At 34.4% G+C, this 22457-nt stretch overlaps 2 protein-coding genes across 2 annotated transcripts; one reads left to right on the forward strand and one right to left on the reverse strand.

The window, feature by feature from the left end:
• Window positions 1-210: 210 nt before the first annotated feature.
• LOC144443037 (lysosomal acid glucosylceramidase-like) lies at window positions 211-6116 on the forward strand. The gene is made up of 9 exons (XM_078132409.1): window positions 211-460; window positions 922-1071; window positions 2095-2228; window positions 3137-3309; window positions 3516-3753; window positions 4283-4504; window positions 4995-5158; window positions 5313-5429; window positions 6011-6116. Exons 1-9 carry the CDS (start codon window positions 211-213, stop codon window positions 6114-6116), a joined length of 1554 nt encoding a protein of 517 aa, XP_077988535.1.
• Window positions 6117-17922: 11806 nt separating this feature from the next.
• On the reverse strand, window positions 17923-21575 carry LOC144443335 (F-box only protein 33-like). Its single transcript, XM_078132792.1, has 3 exons — window positions 21202-21575; window positions 18811-19487; window positions 17923-18208 (listed from the first exon to the last, which is right to left on the reverse strand). Exons 1-3 carry the CDS (start codon window positions 21573-21575, stop codon window positions 17967-17969), a joined length of 1293 nt encoding a protein of 430 aa, XP_077988918.1. The 3' UTR covers window positions 17923-17966.
• Window positions 21576-22457: the final 882 nt, after the last annotated feature.

Genomic DNA, 22457 nt, shown 5'->3' on the forward strand with positions numbered 1-22457 from the left:
ATCTTGTCTAAGAATTATGTAGGATCATACTTTTATTACAACAAGCTTTTTATAGCTCTGCCAGACAACTTTCTCTTATCGAAATTTTTATCCTGATTTTGAACTTTGAGGTAATTGAGTCCCCAGTTCAAAGTATCACTACCAGTAATTCATTACTGTCAGCATAATTACACCTCTGCAGTACTCTTAGGTGCAAACCATTCAAAGAAAATGACATGGGGAGGTTTCAAATGTCTTGACTCTTCTTTTGGTTTTACAGTCCTAGAGGTGAAAGCTACAGAATGTCAAAATCAAGACTTTGGGGACACATCATTTGTATGTGTATGTTCATCCACACTATGTGACACAGTGGACCCTGTAAAGTTGGCCAAAGGTCAATTTTCTGTGTATACAAGCACTCAAGGGGGCGACAGACTAACACAGAGAGTGTATCAAATTGAAAACAAACCCAATATTACAGGTAAGTATCATAACTGTGATGTTGTGTGCTGGTAATATTTTATCATTAGCTAGAAAGTAGTGAGTTCCACCTGATCATTTATTGAGAAAAGTAAATGGTTATATGATATAAATAATAAATTCTTTTGAAATATGAATTTCTGGTAATTTTTTATGAACTGGTGAGAAATAATTTTTTTTTATTCTGGTCTGTCATGATATAAATGGAATGACTGGCAGTCTTATCATTTGTTCAAAAACATCATCTAAATTCAGTACGTTCTTAGTGTAATTTCTCATTTTGAGATACTCACACTGTACAATGGTTTACAAACAGTGAATTCAAAATTTTATTTGTCTGCTGAAATTTGGCAAAGGTATCATATTTGGCAGTAAAAATCTCAAAATAATGAAGTATGCCATTTACTGTTTATCTTGTTTGCAGTGAAAAGATTCTGTTTACTGTGTTAATTTCAGATGCAGAAAGTGTTAAATTTACAGTGAATAAAACGCAGACATTTCAGCAGATGTTAGGATTTGGTGGTGCTTTCACAGATGCTGCAGGGATGAATATCATGAATGTAACTAAAGATGTACAGGATAAACTGTTGAGTTCTTACTTTTCTAAAGATGGTATGTATATGTCTAACATAATTTGTTGATAGTCAAATGGATAAATTTAGTGCATAATCCTTGCAAACTACACATACACTTCTCCACTGGCATGCAGTTCTAAATGATTCAATGAAATTTCAGCCCTTTTTTGTTAACATCTTGGCTTCATGAATCAATGTAATTTCACTTATCCAGGGCCTCCTTGTGGACATAAAATTTCAAACAAGTGTCACATAAGGTTCAATTTGTATAATTCCTTACTTCCAACACTAGATGGCGCTGTTCTATATATGAACAGAGTATCATGAGAAATGTTTACAAATATTTGTACCACACTAGCTCTAATATTTATTGATTTGGGTTATACCAGTATATCAATGATACATTAACAAATTCCTTCACATCTTTTGCTATATTTTTTAGTTTACATGGACACATCCAAATTTGGGTATCCAAATTCAACATAATCCAAATTTCAAATACTAATACTCTGAAATATAATGGTTTTCTGTGGATAATAATTTTGTCTGTCTATTTAGTCATATGGCAACTTTTCTGTCGGTTCAAATAAAAATTACAGGGTGACGTGATAAACTCTTGGCTATTCAAGCAATATGTCTAAAAACAAAAGAATAATCTTCTAAATAACAACTTTTGTGTTACCCCCTTTATAAAGCTGCACAAGCTTCAATGGGAACCTTTTTTTTAAAACTGTTTTGTTAGATATAATGAAGTATTGTAATATTGTACACCCAGCACAGTACTGAATCACCTGTTTCTAGTCATATCGATGTAGCAGTACACATGTGATATGATATGTTGCAATATATCCATTCAAATTGCTTTGTGGGGCCGTACCCAAAAATCAACAACCCCTGAATCACAATTTCAGCTTATAACTATACTATATTACAGGTAAAATAGACCTCCAAGTGACATGTACAGTGGTTAATTATTGGTATTTTAATAAATTTCATATATTGTTACAGCCAGTGCAGCTTTAAAGCTTAGCTCATTTCTTCTTAATTCATCCGTTTCTAGGTATAGAGTATAGCTTTGGACGTATCCCAATGGCAAGTTGTGATTTTTCCACACATCCGTACTCTTATGATGATGTAGTGGGTGATTTGGGATTGGAACAATTTGCCCTCACAAAGGAAGATACACAATATAAGGTAGAATGACCTCTTGACCTTTTGATCAGATGTTAATTGACACCATGTAAGGTATGATGACCTCTTGACCTTTTGATCTTGCATCAGCTGATGCCATACAAGATACCTTCAGTAAATGAACTAATATTTATAAGTCCTTGATTATTAAGAAAAACTGCTGAACAGCAAAAATATTAAAAAGGATTTCCTGCCAATCTTTATGTAATATAATCATATCACAGATAACAAGTTGATTTTGAAATTATAATTTTATGATTTCCAGACCATCTCTATTTTTGATGACTTCAGCTGTTTGTGAAGTCAATGTACTGTCTGCTGTACTGTCACTCAACTCAAAAAGAAGTTAAATATGAATTATATCATTAATAGGCAAGGTTGTGATAACCTTTCAACTCAGCACTCCAAAAGGCTTCACTCCCATCCGCTACATGAAAAATGTCAATACATACCATCAGGTCACCATCTGTGAAATCCTAAATCTTTATCTTCATTTTTGAATTCATGTATTTTAATATTATGTGTTGCCAGGTGCCAAAGATGAATTTCTATATCAGTCAATCAATCAATCAATCAATCAATCAATCAATCAATCAACCAATCAACCAACCAATCAATCAATCAATCAATCAATTAATCAATCAGTCAGTCAATCAGTCAATCAATCAAATGATTACACAATGACATATGCCAGACTAGAAAACAACCTAATCAACATTAAATGCAAATTAAGTTATGTAATAATGTGCAAATTGAGATTAAATTCATAAAAAAATAATGACCATATAACAACAACAAATCAACTAATGTGTGTGATTGTTTCAGATTAGGCAATGTTTAGTATGGAATATTAATTTTTCAAAATGTGCAATATTGTAACCAAGGCAAATATCTACATATATGATTGACAGATTCCACTTATACAAAGAGCAGTCAATATGAGTGAAAGGACAATCTCCTTATATGGAAGTCCCTGGTCTGCACCTTACTGGATGAAGACCAATCAGAATGAGACTGGAAAAGGTGCTCTGATTGGACAGCCAGGAGGGAAGTATTATAAGGCTTGGGCTCTGTATTTTGCAAGGTATTGTGGGATGTTATTTTACTTGTGTTGTAGTGAGTGCCACCATAGATCTGGAGGGGAGTCCCCTCCAAGATCTATGGTTCCATCCCATGATTTCACCTAATAATCATGGGTTTTCTCAGATTATCACAGAGTAATATCATAATTGTATCCTGATCTTGTGGCGATCACTGACTGACCTGTAATCACGATGATTTTATCCACAGATTTGTTGAAGAATATGAGAAGCATGACATCAAGTTATGGGGATTGACAGCTCAAAATGAACCCACAGATGGTGGCATTGCCAAATTTTCATTCCAAGCTATGTATTTCAATGACACTTTACAAAGAGACTTCATCAAGATGGACTTAGGACCCACACTAAAGGAAAGAGGACATGGAGACGTGAAGCTGATGATCCTAGATGACAATAGGTTAATGTTACCACATTGGGCAGACACTGTAAGCTGATTCTGTTCTCATCTGTCTGCCATCATTACAGCGTTCTCATCTGTTTACTCAGGATTAATAGCGCAATCCACATAGTATGCCCTCTAAGCTAATTTGACACATCACCGATGCACAAAAATTTTTGGTGACCCATCAAAATTCTGTTCCCTGTGTTCCCTTATTCCTTACTATGGGGCAAATTCTACAAGGAACTCCTATCTGTTTTTTTAATCACAACTCACCAAAAATGTCTTTTAATAGAGGGCATACTCTATACTTTATGTGTTATACTTCAAATTTGACAATGAGATTACCAATTTAAAAGCTACCATACCAGTCCAAATACATGCACTTCTGCCCATTTAGAAGCCCTCTTTTCACTCATGTTCATTGAAAATTATATTTTGCCAGAAAACATATTTGTTCAACATTTGGGATATCAGCTTTCATGTTTGATACATGGCTAGATTTTGAAAACTTTCTAGGAAGTCAACTACTCTAGATAATTTGACATAATGATATTATACATTATTCATGGCAGGTATTGGGTGATCCGGATGCTGCTCAGTTTGTCTCCGGTATAGCGATACATTGGTACCTGGATTTCATTATTCCAGTGGGAATCCTTTCTGATACACATAATAAACATCCAGAGCATTTCATCCTGGCCACTGAAGCTTGTGCTGGCTCTGATCCAGGAGATAAACCTGTGTTGCTAGGGAACTGGGAACGAGGAGAATCATACAGTCATGACATCATCAGTGTAAGTTTTATGTAAATTGCATTTGTCATATTGATAAATGTTATGACTTTTAATTGTAAACTGCTTAGCATCGGTCCTATGCTGTGATTATGTTATTTAACACAAACCTTCCATTCTGTGGGTCACCCAAACAGTCTTTTCCTGCAAAGAGTTCAAATGGTCAGTGTTCTCCCAGGCCTTTATAGATGTTCCAGCCTACAGTTGGTTAATAATAGTAGAATACAATTACCATACCAATGTATTCTTTTGTTATGCAAATTTCCCAGACTTCACCACTATTTTGTAGGGAAAGCATTGTTACAGTAGCCAATCACATAATTAATGGACAGTTGCCCTAAAATCTCATCAATATATGAATAACATCAGAAGTTAATATCATAAACTTTGAGATTTTATGTGCAGAAAATTTTGTGACACCTAAAATCCATTTGAAGTTTTGATATTATGTGATTACAAAAAAGTCTTCTATCACATAATTTTGTTTGTCCAGGATTTGCTGAACTGGGTGACAGGATGGGTAGATTGGAACATAGCATTAAACATGGAGGGTGGTCCAAACTGGGTTAACAACTTTGTAGACAGTCCGATTATCATAGATGCCGATAAGAATGTCTTTTATAAACAACCAATGTATTATCATTTAGGACATTTTAGGTAAGTATGGTGTCAGGTAAATTTTGATAATTTCTACATATTTTGAGATTATAATTTTTGTAGTATATTTCCTTGAATGATATAATTTTTCAGAAAATTCAAAGTAAAAATCTATCAACTGTATTGATATCTAGTTTTCTATCTCATTTGACAGTAAGTTTGTCGAGCCAGGTTCAGTAAGAATTGATGTTCATAGTGAAACAAAGAATAAACTAGAAGTTGTTGGTTTCCTTACCAGTGAAAAGAATATAGTTGTTATCATCCTTAACAGGTTAGTCTTTCACTATTTTATAAATTGATATTACTGAATAATATAACTCTTTTGAGTCACCAAAGTATGTGTGTCTGTCTGTGTCTGTGTCTGTGTCTGTGTCTGTGTATGTGTATGTTCATGTGGCTGTCTGTCTGTCTGTGTCTGTGTCTGTCTGTGTTGGTGTCTGTGTCTGTGTATATGTCTGTCTGTGTGTGTCTGTATGTGTATGTGTGTCTGTCTGTGTCTGTGTATGTGCATGTGTCTGTCTGTCTGTGTCTGTGTATGTGTCTGTCTGTGTGTGTGTCTGTGTGTCTGTCTGTGTGAGGAGGGGGTAGGCAGGCAGACAGGGGTAGGGATAGGGAGAGAAAGAAAGCGACAGTTGCCTGTGTGCATTCTCTGTCTCTGTACATGTATGTTTGCGTGTTGGAGAGGTTTAAACCTTTTAATCATGTTCAATTTCGTATCAATGAAATTCATTATTTAGCGATATGGTCAGCCATTTATTGAAATCAATTTGACTCTTCTCATTTATTTATTTGTTACCGTACTTCATATTCATTCTCAATTGTCAGTACAATCTCTAAATCCCTTTATTTCAGACAAAAGAATGCTGCAGCAGTGAATCTCTTTGACCCTAATGTTGGATATATCAATGCTGAAGTACCAGCAAGATCAATACAAACATATATCTGGATGTCACCCTAAATAGAGTAAAATCTACTTGTACCTAAACTAGTTCATTTATATTAGAAGGAGGTAATCAAAAATTATGGTGTGGTGTATTTATTGATGTTCCCATAAATTTCACCCTTCCACCCCTACCTTGCCAGATCATATGGAACAATCCTATTGCTTTTGGCCATGGACCAATCCATGTCTTGTAGGGACAGGGTAAAGCCTATGAATTTTGTTACTATATAATTTTTGATAAATATTTATCAGTCTTATTGAGTTCACAGCAGGGTGTATGCACTAACAATATTGTTATGAACACAGGGAATTATATCAACACAACTTGTATTCCGTGCATCTGACTTGAATAAGCAGTATACATAAAGAATAGGAAACTATGGCAACACTTTATATCTTTGTACCATATGTGATTTATTCAAAAACCAAAGGGTTGCAATTCTGCAGGGATTCAAACACTATTTCTATGTATGGTGTGTACCTATTACATAGTTTACATACATAGTAACTATACAAACCAACACTTTCCATATGCTGCATATTTTGTACACGATATGTAACTATGTGAACAACATTAGAGCTAAAATCAACAAAATATTATTAAATATTGCTGGTGTTGTTTTCAAACTCCATCAATCATAGTAATCCAAGTGTTTGGTCAAAAATGTATTAGAATACTTTCTGCTATATTTTGTATCTCCTGTATTCATATCAGAATGGTTGTAGACATTCTACATGTTCTACAGGATCAGTGTCATCTGATATTTTTCTTTTGTGGCTTGTAAAAGGTGAATTACTCAAATTATTTACATGTCAGCCGATATTTTTCGATATCAATATATAGTCTTCCATTTAATTGTATAATATAAATGTATGTAGATGTAATTATTCATGGGTGATATTCCAAAATTTAGAAATACAATTTATTTGTCAAGAGTAATGTAATATCAATGCATGAGTTATTGAAGCAAACAAACAAATGTCTCTTATAACAGGAGATAATATCACAATATGTAATTATTGCAGTTGAGGAAACTTTTTCACCATAGTTACTGATATATTTGCCTATATTTCAATTATTGATGGAATGGGGGAGGGGGCTTTAGAAATACAGAGTAAAGGCTATTGTCAGATAATTTTTCCTGAAAATCCTTAACAGTGAGTCTGTTTTTGGATTATAAATGTGTAGATGTTTTGAACTTGGTCGTACAACCCCACCTGAAAATTTGGGAAGTACAGGGCAAACTGGTAGTGCAGAAGTGTTGAACTTTGAATTTTGATGAATTTTTCACAGGCATCAATATGGCCTGTAGTCACGCAGTGGCTTTTATACATAAACATATAACTTGGCACTCAAAATTGTAAATTGAAAAGTCTGTACATTAAGGTTGCCTTATTTATTTTGAACTGTAAAACTCAGGGAATCATGAACATATAAATCTGCTAAAATATGCAGACCATAATTTACTATCATGGTGAATTTAATGCAAACTTTAATACTTTTATATAAGTAGTAGAGAACTGTGAATTTGAATGTGTATTCTGAATTTTACTGTATAAGGACAGTCTTGAATTAGTTAAATTAAAAGATTGCTTGGAAAGTATCAAATTATGATGAGTACTAATGAATTCTTCAATGGGAAACACACTGGTGTTAGTCTGGCTTAGCCATTTGGTCTGCGGGTAAAAAGTCAATTTCAAGAGAAAGTTGGTATTTGATAGAACCAGAAAGGACAACGTGTATTCTACAATACCATGAATAGCGCATTAGATTTTTATTCATTTGAAATGTATTTTTAATGAAATGGGTTGATTGTAAATATGGAAAAGATAAAAGGTTTTTTTAATGGATTTTCTATGAAATCATTAAAACATGATTTTACAAAATGTCATTTGTTGTATTGCTAAGTGATCAAAGTTTATAAATTTTGCAGTGTTCTCAAGAGAATGCATAAGAGGGGTACAAATCCTCACCTGTTGTAAAGTAGATATATAGGTTTAGACAGCTGTTTGCTAACACAGAAGTAGATGAGTAGTTACTAAATAGAGTTACTTGTGTCTGAAGATTTCTTTTCAAACTCCCATACAGTGATTAATTGCAACCAGCAGTTCTGTATGAGGTCTAAAGCTTATTCTCAGGTTACATGGACACGTAATCTTGCTTGTATGGTCGATATAATATGAAATACAGAATTGCATTACAAATACAAATAATGTGCCGAGTCTGTCCGTGGTACTGGATCTGTAACTTTGCTAGCTTCTACTATCACTATCCCAAGAGTAGACAAGAGCTAGTAAAGTTAAATATCTAGTGTCTTAGACAGGCTAAATGTTACTTTTATACCATTTTGTTTGTATGAATTGTGATGAATAAAATAGCTTTAGAAAATGCTGCTACTATAAATTCTTTGTCCATGTACATCTGTACATACGAATAAAATAAATGAATGAATCAAATTTATAAAATTCCTCGATTGGACTCGGTGTCAATGAAATCAAATAGGTGGAAGGGGGGTTTCAGATTCATGTACATCTGTATTTACGAATAAAATAAATAAATGAATCGAACTTATAAAATTCCTCCATTGGGCTCATTTAACACAAATATGTTGACTTTGCATAGTGACATTCCCTTAAATGGTTCATTAAGATAGACAATAGAAATGTGAACACGCACATTAGAACGCACACAGGATCATTATCGTACAAGTGTACATATCATTATCGTGCAAGTGTACACATAATGACACATACAGAGTTCTGTTTAGCTTTGTATTCAGAACACAAACTTGAAAGACCATGGAATGTACATGTGTGCGCTAACATCTTCTGTCCAGAAGACCAAAGACATGCCTTTGTTTTCAAAACTTGATGGTACAAATACCTTACATATTTTAGACATTTTTCCTGCAAGTACCCAAAAGTTCTCTCTAGCATATTCTCTCCCTCCCTCCCTCCCTCCCTCTCTCCCTCTCTCCCTCTCTCTCTCTCTCTCTCTCTCTCTCTCTCTCTCAAAAAAAAATACTAACACATTACTATACATATAGCACAACTGAACTACATTGTACATGTGTGTTCAGCTGTACTAAAAAGACAACACTTGACACAGAAATTAGCAGTTAGCATTATTTATTAGAACTATACATTTACCACATTATTAACACCACTCAAATTGTGGATTTGAAAATAACTAAAACACAAACTTTGTACGATAATTCACACAATAGAAATCGTGACGGTGATTCTTAACAGTAAATCTGCAAATATTGATAAAAACATTCATCTACAAACATTAACTGGCATGGACATGATCTTGGTAACAATATTCCTCTAAAATAATCTACATAACTGGATGTTCAGAGATTTGGGGAATGTCATGGTTGCGAGGACTAGAAGTGGAACAAAGATTTTAGCTTTACAAACTTTTACCCTGTGCATTATCAGTAATACCATAAAACTGTTGTAACCTGCATGTCCTGAATTGTACTTTAGAATCCTAATGCCAGTATTCCAAAAACGTTCCAAGACGGTTATTTCTGAAAATCTGCATCAAATACAGTTATATTTCGTTGATAAATTATCTATGCCAACTGATTTATAAATTAAATTTGAATATTCAAATTATATGTAAATTACAAATATGCAAATTACACTGACTTCCTCCAAAGAAATCATTTGTAGAAGTTATGACTCCTGGTGAGTTGATCTTAATTTAAATATGCAAATTCCATATTCAAATTTACTTGGCACATTATAAGGTCTGTACTGACTAGCTACACTTCATTTGAATATGCAAATTACAGTATTCATAATATATTTCATGTCCATGTTGATTTTAAAATCGATAAAAATAACTAAAACAAGAATAAAACTTTGAAGAATGCAATTCAAAGTGAACTAATAAAACAAAAAGTTTATATACTATATATGAGTACATGTACATTTTGTTGCAAACTTGTAGCTCTTCGATCATCAGTAACTGTAGCCTCTGATGCAGCAATAAATCTAGCAATAAATCTGCACTGTAAAATATCTGGTTTTACCGAAAACTTCATATAACATGTTAAATTTGTATAACAGGCATGTAATGATGACATCAAGCAGCTAAATTTCCCAGCCATACCATGTTGAATTATAATCTTACATGACAATACAATGGGCAAGCAGACATCCCTATACTGTGATGGCAATGGGTTGACAATACTAATGCTGATATTAACTTCCTCCACAGATCACCCAGACATGTTAATGTTTTTACCTGACATTGACCTTTGACCTGGCTAGTCATCTGACCTGTCATTACTACCTTTCAACAACATGTACTTCTATAACATGTAGATGCACTTAACAGCTACTGCATGTGCAGCTGAAATACTGGGTGGTCTCTACTTTTTCATATCTCAATGCATCCAGCATCTCAATGAATAAGCTTTCTCAAAGCAAAGTATGCTAGCATTATACTCCTACTAGTAAAGGAAGGGTGACAGCGCTTGATATGTATAAATAATACTTTACAGCACATTGTTGTTATAGAAAGTGCAAAGAAGTGACTGTGTGTACATATGTACATATATGGGGTACACAGGATGCACATGAACTCTCTAGTTCTACTACTAGTAGTATGTAATACTCAACATATGAAAATTTACATGCCTCACTGTCGACACATGCATGACTGTTACAGTGTATGATGGTTTCACAGGTTTTTAAACTCTGCAGATATTGTACTGCTCTCTGGCAATGAATTAAGGAAGTGACAGTATATAGTTTCACAGGTTTTCACAAAAAGAAATTGTACTTTCTCTCACGATATACACATAGCATATTACAGCATATGGTTTCAAAGCTTTTCACTAGCTCTGCACACGACATGCTACAGTATATGGCTTCACAAGTTCTTAAGACTACAGATATTGTACAAATGTTAACATTAACACTCCACAGAAATTAAACTTTGCTCTATGTATGGTATATTATAGCATATGACCGCTTTACAGGTTTTGAACACACTACAAAAATTACAGTTTACATATGCGTGCCATGTTACATTGTACCAATCAATACCAAGAACTAAAACTACAGTTGGTCAAGAAGACCAGTAAATGTTTGGAGTGAGGTTTTCAATGTAAATACAGGTACACGACACTACAGCGAAATACCATAAACACAGACACTGGTACAAAAGAGTATCTAGTAAAGTACAACACATGAATATTACATTTGGTGTACAAAATACGACTCAAAAAGACTTGCTTGTAGCAGAAAAAGTCTACGTTCAACAGGTTTGTATCTTACATTTCTGGTGCAATTTTCTAGCAACACAAGTAAATTTGCACACAAAGTGTTGAAAGTTTAATTCTACATTCATGTTTGTATGCTGGCATAAAATTTCATATACACATATAACGAGGTGTCATAAAAAGGCACGTTTCTAAACAATCACACACTCTATCCCAAACAATCACTGAATATATACTGTTTGGTGATGCACTGGTAATTTCACTAGCAAAGCAGACATTGCACTATACTGTTCTACACAGCACTTGAACTGTATCTCAAACTGTAAGTTATTTTGTTATCGCTACGGTGGGTAAACACACAATAGACTAAAATGTTGATGGAATGGTCATAATAGGTGGATAGGTGTACCGGTACATGTACGTCTGTAAACTTATATAATAATATACCATTGCTAACACTACACATCCATAATATGGAAACATCTTTGTGCGGTTGATAAAACTGATATGACTTGAAATTAGTGGCAAACCAATGACATGAGGTCTGTCTATGGTCTGTGGTCTCTGGTCTGTGGAATAATGGAAAACTCCACCAATGTGTTCCTATAATCATAACAGCTGTTAATCAAAACAACCATATTTGTGAATCATAGTAATTTTAGCGTACACTAAATACATCACATGTAAATATACACTTACAAACACTACTTCAACAACTAATATACCATGTTATACTTATTTAATAGAGTAGGGTATTCAAACACAAAATAGTCAAGCACTTTATCTTGTAACATATGGGATAAGTGTACGTGTGGATGAATACACAGGAAGGTAAATCGGTTGACAAATATGTGTTGATGACTTTTTTACCTTATTGAACATGTAGATGACTTCTCACTCTTTATAATATAAACTGACTGAGGTAACTGTTATTTGGAAGTTAAGGTGGATTTTACAATATATGAGGTATACAACTATTGACAACATACTGTTGTTGGACGTTTGTCATGTTCTAACCTACATTACAACACTAAATGACTACATACAAGACTCAAATTGCAGTCAATTAAATTCCTACTAGCTGCAAGGACCTTCTGTTACAGATTACTGTTTTCTGGGAATATTTCATACTGAATCTCAACAACCACATTTCATTATTTATTGTCATTTTGTTTGTTGTAAAAGAAACATTACTTGTCCACCAATGAGAATTTCCTAAAATTTATTTTGTAAATGCATTTCTGTAGTTTCCACAAGTGGTTTATATTCCCTGGACTTTTGACAGACTTTTCAGGGTACATTGTATGTGAGCCCTGTACCTGGAAATTAAAATAGCTGGTATTCAAAACTGCAGGAGGGAAGGAGTACACACCAGTCAATGTAAAAAGTAAACTTTTAACACAATTTTGAACAGGTAAATAGTAGAAATTACAGAATTGAATTGTATATCTATCCAAGATATCTACTACATTTGAACTGCATATCTCGACAACACTTGACTTGTAATCAAATCCCAAATTCCACTTCCTGGGTTTAAAGTTGACATATGAATCAAATGAGCCGTTTCTGCCAAAATTTGGTGATAAATGTCCATATAAAATGTTATTTGCAATGAACCAGCAGCAAGAACGGTGTGTAGTGTTTCTGACTCTTGCTCACTTGGACATGTGCATATAAATAGATATACACACTTCCAGCAAATTGCAACTCTAACTTGTGGTGTAAATATTGCTTATTGACAGTTACATGGTGACATTTTGAACCAGCTAAGATTGAAAACAACTCTAGACTGGATAATCATCAACTTTTTTTTCGAAATTCAAAATTTTGATAGGTGAATTTTGAGGAAAATGTCTATGTTGCAACCTTGTAACGTAAAACAGTGGACTAACAGTGCTAACACACAAATTTGGAAGAAAACGTTCATGTCAACCCATGTATTAAGTGTAATGGCACAAGTGCTGTAAGAAGAACAATGCACTAACACACAATATATCTATATAACAAGAAGGCATAAAATGCTATCCAACATTCATTTAAGATACCCATAATACAGTAAAATGTAATGTGCCAAATACATATATCTTAACATTAATCAATCAGTGACAAATGCATCATGACTATAATATTTACAAGTACCAGTATACTAGTACCATGTACATCTATTTAAAACTAACTTAACAATTAATACGATAATTACATGTAACACTTAGTCATTAAAATTACAATGTAAATATAACAGTCTACCTCTCATAGGATATAGTGATGTAGATAAGTACAAATACATGGTTCTATACATGTGGACTGCAAGAATCATTGCTATATACGGAATAAATGGGGGGGGGGTAGTTTAGATTGGACTGTCCAACATTTCTGTCTAAATGAGTGATCAGACATGACAGTGTTTATAAACTGCAAGACGGAATAGTCAATGAGTAAAAGTTCTCTTAGTGTACTCTGTTATGATGGAGTACTGCATTCTTGGTGTTATTACTCTATGTACATCATATTCAACATAATCGTCTAAGGTCTTAGATTTTAACATACAGTTCTATTCACATCTACATTCTGTCAAGTTGGTCTACAGGTACAAATTTCTGGACACTTTGCTCTGAAATGTGTATTTTAACATCTGACTGCAGCTGCAGCACCACATTTCATGCTTAGTCCTAGTCTGGCTTTTACGTATAAATTTCACAGCACTCCATATTGCAGCATATATCAAGACTATATTGGTTGCTATGTTCAGGACACTTTTAATTCAGGGAGTTACACGTTATGCTCAAATTTCAGAGTGCATTGATATTAATCAGCGTAAAAAGGTGCATTTGATGAAACTCTAGGTTACCATTCAAATTGACAGACAGAATGTTACAACGGTAGTAGTATAAACTATATCAAACCTACAGCTCTCAGTTTACGCCAACATATTTACACAGCCATTGTGTGGAAAGAACTTCAAACAACAGACAATGTGTTGTCCAACATACCATAGTAGTCTTGGTGTTTCAAATATTGCACTGTTCATGTTAGCACCATGTGATGGTAAATTACAAACACCAAAGATAATAAAATGTATTTTACATTCCTTCTGTGAATGGAATAACCCATGACTGTGTATATGCATTGGCATTTCTTTGCTCATTCCATTGATGTTTAGAGGGGTGAAACACCATGATGTTAAACACCTTGGAACTTGATTTTTTTTTTTGTAAATCAATCTATATTACAACAATTGCTAAACAAGAGTCCTTACTTCAGTTTATACCACCAAGATTTAACTGCTCAGCAGGGTGATTTAAATTTTATGGATATATGGATCAAACAATGGTCCCATGATATAAGTTTGATAACGACATTATAGGAAGAGTGTGATAAATTGTAACATCATATCTTATAAACAAGTTTGCATTCAGCACATACTTATAAAATACATTAGACTACAACATAGGAAGATCTGACTAACAAGAATCATTAACACTTTACACAATTGTCACTCAATTGAAGCAAACTAAGTAAGTAAACACTACACACTGAATACAATACAATACTTGAAATGTACCCAGCTATTCCTATACATGTATAAGTTCAAGCAATATCGATATATAATAAAAGTTTACACTTCAGTGTGTTAGTTTATGATGTTCATAGTATACCTAGACTTTTTAAAGGTTATATTTTCTACCGTTTTTTTCCCCAATATGTTTTTTTACACTGCTCTATATTGTACCAGTATGACAACACGGTACCCTATCTTGGCAGTACCACTACTAGTTGTTAATATGAATCTACAAACTGATATTAAATACTTGTAACATGACACAATGGTTTGAATTATTCAGATATCCACTTTTACTGTTCTCCTACTTAGAAGGGCTCCCCAGGCTAGCCATGATTAAGAGGGCCCCTTAGGCTAGTAGTGATTAAAAAGGCCGCTCGGGCAAGCACAAAGTAATCACTTCTAGTCTGGCAACATTTATACTGTTACAACATGATCTTCATATGACTAAAATTTGTTACTTTCGTTCTAATTATACTCGTTAAACAGCTATAATACACTCAAAACATTTTTCAGAATATACAGCAGTTGTACAGCAGCCTATCCATATTGGAATCTCAACACTATATAGAAACTTCAGAGTTATAGTTTGCACTGTATTAAATGTATGAATAAATTAACTTAAACCAACTCAGAAAAAATGCCCAAAGCTCAAATTTGCAAATGGGATTCAAAATTTGCAGCTGACCATGCAAACCAACCTGGGTAATTCATAACAGCTGGCTTTTAAAGTGGCATAAATATTTCAGGTGATATTTTGGAATTCGGAACAAACTTCTGTCTGAAAGTTGGGATAAAGTAATGACAGATGGACTGAGCTGAAAATATGGGACTCAAATATAACTTATTGCACAATTGTGATCTTATGGCCTAGTATGTTGGGTGGTGAGGTCGTCTGCATTTCTCAGGAGTTGAACACTAAGAACTTGATTACGATATTACAAATGTTTCAAACACTCGCTACATCTATGATGGTCTCTTACAACAATGCATACTTATCAAATAGCTGCTAGGAATTCATAATCTTGCCCCTGATGCCAGCTGGACATACGGCAGTGATGTTGTAATTGTTTTTTTAAAGAAAAGACTGCAGATTGGAGGGAATCAGGTGACTACACCATATATGGGTTGATAAATTGTTCCCTTGCTTCGGACATCAAGGTGATGCTGATTGGTATTCAACTTGCATCCTGTCTATTTCGTCATCCATTTCTTGAAAGTTCTGAGACAAGTTTCATGTTAAAAACAGACACCATGGAGTTGGTAGCACCAATGGCCACAATGCTGCTGTGCTTTGCTGTGGTTCACACACTGATTTTTTGATGATGAGGTAGTTTTTTATCATGGTGAACATAGCCACTGAGCAACAAACGTCTCATAAATCCACAACTCTGTACTGTACTACACAACAGTATATATCATCAAGTTTAACATTATTTTAAAAACATTAAAAATAAATATCATGTAATGCCACGGCAGGTTAATACTTACAACAAATAGTAAAATGTGCATGCAAAACACTAACTACTGAACACTTAAAAACATAAATGGTTGCTAAGTTAGCTTTTAAACCCCATTAAATACCACTGAAGTTGGAAAGTTGTAAATCTGGTCTGATATTTTGATGTTTTACAAATATACGCATTGTGCTTTCAACAGCTTTGTATTGTTGACTGTAAACAACTCGCTAAGATTCTCTTGATTGCCGTTCGTGTTCTCATTTCTACATATATACAGACTTTTCAGTTTTAGATGGTTCTTCTTTGATATTATTATATATAAAAATATATTTACAGGTGGTACGATATTTTCAAACCTTGACTATATTCTCTGGTCAGTTCTTTCTGTGACCAGATCTCTCTATTTTACATGAACACAGATGTACTTCTTACTCTTTTTTTTTTACATTAAAGAAACTTCTGATGGCATATAGTACATTTCAGATAGCTTCCATAAACTTGGATGTAAATGCTTTCCTGTTTGAGTAAACTTCACAGGAGTGTTTTTAAACACATTATTCTTTCAACAAAGACTTCCAATCGTACGCCCAAAGCTTAGCAACATTTAAAAATGACATAAAATAATGAAAGAAACCACTCTGGTTCTGTTGATAGCTATGGTCAAAACCTGATCAGGCGTTCTTTTTTTCTTGACAATAAATAGTGCCTAAGTATTGATGTCTGCACAGCAGACAGGATTGTTCTTTTAGAAGTAATCAGCTTTTTACAGTACATACAAGATTATAATCAATCGAAAAGGCAGTAATGATGTAAATGTATGGTTTTGGTGTTTTAAATATTCATGCTACATTTCCTCTCTGCCACACAGACAGTTTTTACTCGTTTTCCTTTTCACTTCACATGGTTCAGTTGCTTCTTTGGTAAGGTAATGTTTTTTAAGTGCATTTCAGCATCATTATTACATTTGGCATTTTAAAACGTTCTGGCAAAAGGCACCTTGTGTCAGGAGTTACTGCAAAGTACTGGTCAGACTGCTCTCTTGTCCATCCACGGTTGGCCACTCCAAATCTAAGTAATAAATGTATTCCCTCTCTGACATGAAGCTCATGTTATAACTTGAATTAATCTTGTTTGAGCCAAAAACTCTGATGCTGAAATGCGGTTCTTACTTTTTTAGGCAGTTGTTGATCAGATCTAACCACTCTTGTGGAAATCTTCACTTCGTAATATTCTTCCGTTATATTGTTTCTTTGTTTCTTCTTAGTTTCTTTACTCTTCGTCTTAGTTGTTTTACTTGCGTCTCCTGTTTTTTACTTCTTGTTCTCCCTTCTCGCTTCTTAGTATATAAAGTTTCTTTGATTGCACGGTTTCTTGTAATGTTTTCTCATCAACTTTTAACGTTGTGGTCATCATAGAAGCTTGTTCATTGTATTAAATTATGTTTTAACTTCTACTTCACTTGTGTTCTTTATCTTGGTAATTCTTCATAACTTCGGTATATATTTCTATATTTAACTTGCGTCAGTCAGCTTTTTTATATATATTTCTATACTTAACTTGCGTTGTTCAGTGTTTTTTTTGTAGACTTACAGTGGTATATTCACCATTATTCTGCAGAGATAAGCAGGTCTGATTTCAGGATGGCCGGGAATGTTGGTACCTCCACAGTATCTATAGGATTCCAGTCCTTGCCCAAGCTGTGCGATATCTGTGTTACAACTTCTTCTGTAGCTCCATTTTCACCAGTCATTTGGTCCACTATGTAATCTGAATGCACTTCCAGCACTTTCAATTTTGGACCACGTAGTCGAGCTATAGCAATAAGGTTTTCATCCATAACTTCATAACCTGTACACAAAGTAAGGAAAGAACACAAGTCATTGCAATGCTACACTACAAGCAACACATCCTCCACCACACCCCCACCTCTGAAAGGCAATTCTCTGAAAATCTCATCTTGGAATTATTACAATTTGTATTGCAAGTTCTCGAAACATAAAATAAATGTTATTTTTTATATCAGATTAAAATAAAAATACGAGATCACTTTACTTGAAGAACTTCCTAAGTAGATATGATAAGTTACATTCAAACAAGTATGAGAATCATTTAGTAATTGACAATATTGTGAAAAACTGCGATAGCATACAGCATACACACACAGACAAACAGACGTAGGTACAGACAAACACACTTTACCATTCCATACAACACACATAAAACACTACTGAACCTTCAGTTGAGATAGGCTAACATTTAACAAGAAGTTAAGGTAATTAATGGTTCTGAAAGGTACCATAGTAATCAGCAGTTGGTATTGCTGTAAAACACACTCATATGCATGAACACATACAGAAAGACAAGATTACAAATGCAAAAAAAAATACAAAAGCTTTGCAGTTTTTGTCTCGACAAGAATTACAGGAATAGTAAAATACAAATTAACTTACCGATTATAGATAGGCACGACACTTTATAGCACCTCCAAGCGAGCATAACCATTGGATCTTCCACACCTTCATTGTCAGGGAAAAGCAGGCTGGGTGGCTCATCAGTATCAATGTGCTCATGTAAATACACAGCCTCCAACGTCTTGCTATGGTAAGTAGATACAAAGTCAATTGTAGATCTTGGAATTGGTCCGCTATACATAATCCTCAGGGTTGACAGTGGTAGACTTGGTCTTAGGATGTCAAGAATTTCAGATGGTGGCACACTCAAAAGTGATAGAGTAACTTTCAGCTGAGGGTTGTATGCTACAAGTCCTTGCCACATCGCATTGGTTATTTTTGGTTTGCCATTTTCCAGCCCGTCTGCCAACACCAGGAGATGACGAAGCTTAGCTCGGTTAGGTTGAGAAAGGAGAGTGAAAAGCTCGCCAGATAGGTCATCATAGTTTATGCTGAGAACCCTCAAGTTTCTGAGTGCTCGTAAACATTGAGGTGGTATTCCTGGACCTGGGTCATCTGGCAAAAGGCTGGCAAGGTGAAGCGTTGTTAGAGATGTACCGCAGTTGTCGCCTAATCCATATAGCAGCTCAGGATCACAAAGCTCATGGATGTAACCAAAGGAGAGATACTTCAATTTCTTTGAAATACGCAAAATCTCTTCTATCGTGTCAATGAACCTGCACAGAGAACAGTGTTGTTAGAACTAGGGTACAGTACCAGTACATTTTTCTACATAGACAAATTATACAAATTACATAACAAATTACAATTTCTTTTAAGTATTCTGTGTAATATTACCATTGTTAAAAAGACACAGAGAGGGGGGAACTATACCAGCATTTATCATTGGCAGTCCATATGCATTGTTCTCCATAAATGAAATAACAAGGGCGCTAAAGCCGTCTTGTAATCTATGACCACTCTCTAGCTAACATGAAAATCATTACTCCAAACTACTTAACTGTCTATAAACATTATATCAAAACAACCACTATATCAAAGATTTATCCTTGTTTTTACATACTGATTACAGAAGGTGTCACAAATGTCTGACCAGTGAACACTCTTATAATAAAATTCTGCCATGAACACAGAATGTGGAATCAGTGTCTACCACATTAGCAGCCAACAAAACCTCAAGAAGAGAAATCAGGCCAAATTTGTTTCTGAACTAGACCAGTGACAAGTGCATGGTCAATGTTATTTTGATGGAAGACATAGGGAAGAAAATTACATTTGGTGTCTGATGACTATTTTTTACTTAGAAAATTGAAATGATTCAAAATATTCTCACATTTTAAAATTGAGATGGTACTCAGAAATTATAAGATGGGTACCCAACTTAAACAGCTGTCAGTCAGTCATTACAAAACAAACAAAAAAGAAACTTTTATTTTAACAAAGTTACCACATAGTATAAATATTTGATGTATGCAGCTACCCCCTCCCCTTCCTTCATACCTTGCTTGAAAAAGAGAGCTGGTAATGGTATTGACCTTCTTGACTAAGAATAGAATTACCGAAACAAGCTGACAGCTATTTGTGGATAGTCATTTTACATGTAAGAATACTTCAGAGTAGCTCAAAAAGCCTGTAATGGAATGATTTTTTGTTCTTTTTCAAGAAATCAAGGCCAAAATGTAGTTCTAGCTTTTGAAAATATACTTTTTTCTAAGGATATCTCACTGACTTTGTTGTGGGTATACTTTTTACATGAGTGTTGTACAAGAAATTCTACATTGCCATTTGAGAAAGTAGGCAATGAATAACAAATAGCACTAACACAAAATATATTTCCATCAATTAGTTATTTTTAAAGAGGCAACCATCATGACAGGTATAATTGGAACAGGTTTTCATATGACATTTGGGTCTATTGTTTACACTTACAGGCAGAATTTATTTTTAAGCTCTAGTTCTTGTGGTTATTTCACATAAAATCAATACAAAATACATACGCAATCACAAATGTTCTCTTGCACAATTCTATTCTATTCTTTTTTTCCATTTCCAGCACCTGTTCAGCTCATCTGACAACCACTATCCTAAAGCAGGTAACAAACCACGCCTACTTATGCATACCGTCCCGTTACCCTAGCTGTCGTCGACGTTGCGCAGTCGACATGCATTCGATGGTTCCCGTATTAAAAGACTAGACGACAGCTGTCCCGCGACTTTGAACAATGTTCATACGAAAATTTCAGTGTCAATCCCCTGAAAACACACATAATGAGTTGTTTTTGTTTTCTAACTCATTAAAATAGCCACACACACTTTCCTTGAACTCAAAATACGTGACGAAATTAGAACAAGAAAAACGTAAACATCACGCACTCAGCATACAAACTAGCACGCAGCAAACCATGTTTCGCAACTCGAAGAAAAACTCACCCGTCTAACGTTTCGTCGTCAAATTCAGAATTGCAAGCTTGTAAGCACAACTTCGTGAGGTTTCTGTTTCTTGTTAGTCTTTGTAACACAGCAAGGGCACTCTTGCTCTCTTCGGAGTCGTCGGACCACTCGAGACTGAAATTTCTCGCAAAATTACCGCATCTTGTTGAGAGAAAATTGGCCTTGTCACACTCTCGCTCATTTGTAACACTTAACTGGAGTTTTCGCCACATTGACGGGTGGAATAAACATTGCCTCCATCGTGAACACGTTGCAGAAGCGTTAATTCTGTCTTTTGGCGGTAAAGTTGTGAGAATTTCGACAATTATAACGGAAGGGAGACGACTCCAGTCTACCGTGGAGGACACCGCCATCTTTACTGCAGTAAAACTGATAAATTTAGACCACCTAGGGTATCGACAACGTGTTTATTTTGCGTCAAAACCTTAATATGGCTGACTATTATCCATGAGCAAATATAAACATAAATCTCAAGTTCTTTAATATATTTGAGTCACTGCAATGCATTATCTCGAAAAATATGACTTCCACTGTAAATTTTAGCACTATAATTTAAAAAAGAGATACATTTTTATGTACTCGGTTACAGATTTTGCGTGAACCCATCACAACAAATATATGATTGGTAAGCTAAGGTGTCTAAAACATGACGAAAACGTAACTTCTCATTTACATGTAAAATTGATGTTCAGAGATATAATTTATCAAAACAAAATATTTTCATGAGATTTTTTTTAACAAACTGTGGTTCTTTCTGTGGATATCTTATTGTAAAGCAGAGAAAAATAATGAAAATTCAAGAATTTGTTTTGAGAAAATAGAGTCACAGAGAAATTGATAAGTCGATTACATAACATGATTGGAAGGCCGCGCGCCGCAATAATATAAGGTCATACACATATTAGTTGCGATAATATTTTTTTTCCCGTTTTATTTATCAAACTTTCCTTTCCGTTATCTCTAATTTCTTATAATCTGTAGAACTGATATTTACGAAAAACACACGGACCGTCAGTACCAGAATCAGAATCAGAATCAGAATCAGAATTACTTTATTCATCCTACGAGGGGAAATTAAAACGACAGTTCTTGCTGGTCAAACACAAATAAAAGCAATACAAAAGATAGCATTACATATATTACACAACATACTAAAAACAACAGCACAGTACTAAAAAGAGCGACAATGATTACTATTAAGAACTGAGATAGCGGATGGGACGAAAGACGATTTA

The sequence above is a fragment of the Glandiceps talaboti genome, chromosome 12, assembly GCF_964340395.1.
Source record: "Glandiceps talaboti chromosome 12, keGlaTala1.1, whole genome shotgun sequence".
Lineage (NCBI taxonomy): Eukaryota > Metazoa > Hemichordata > Enteropneusta > Spengelidae > Glandiceps > Glandiceps talaboti.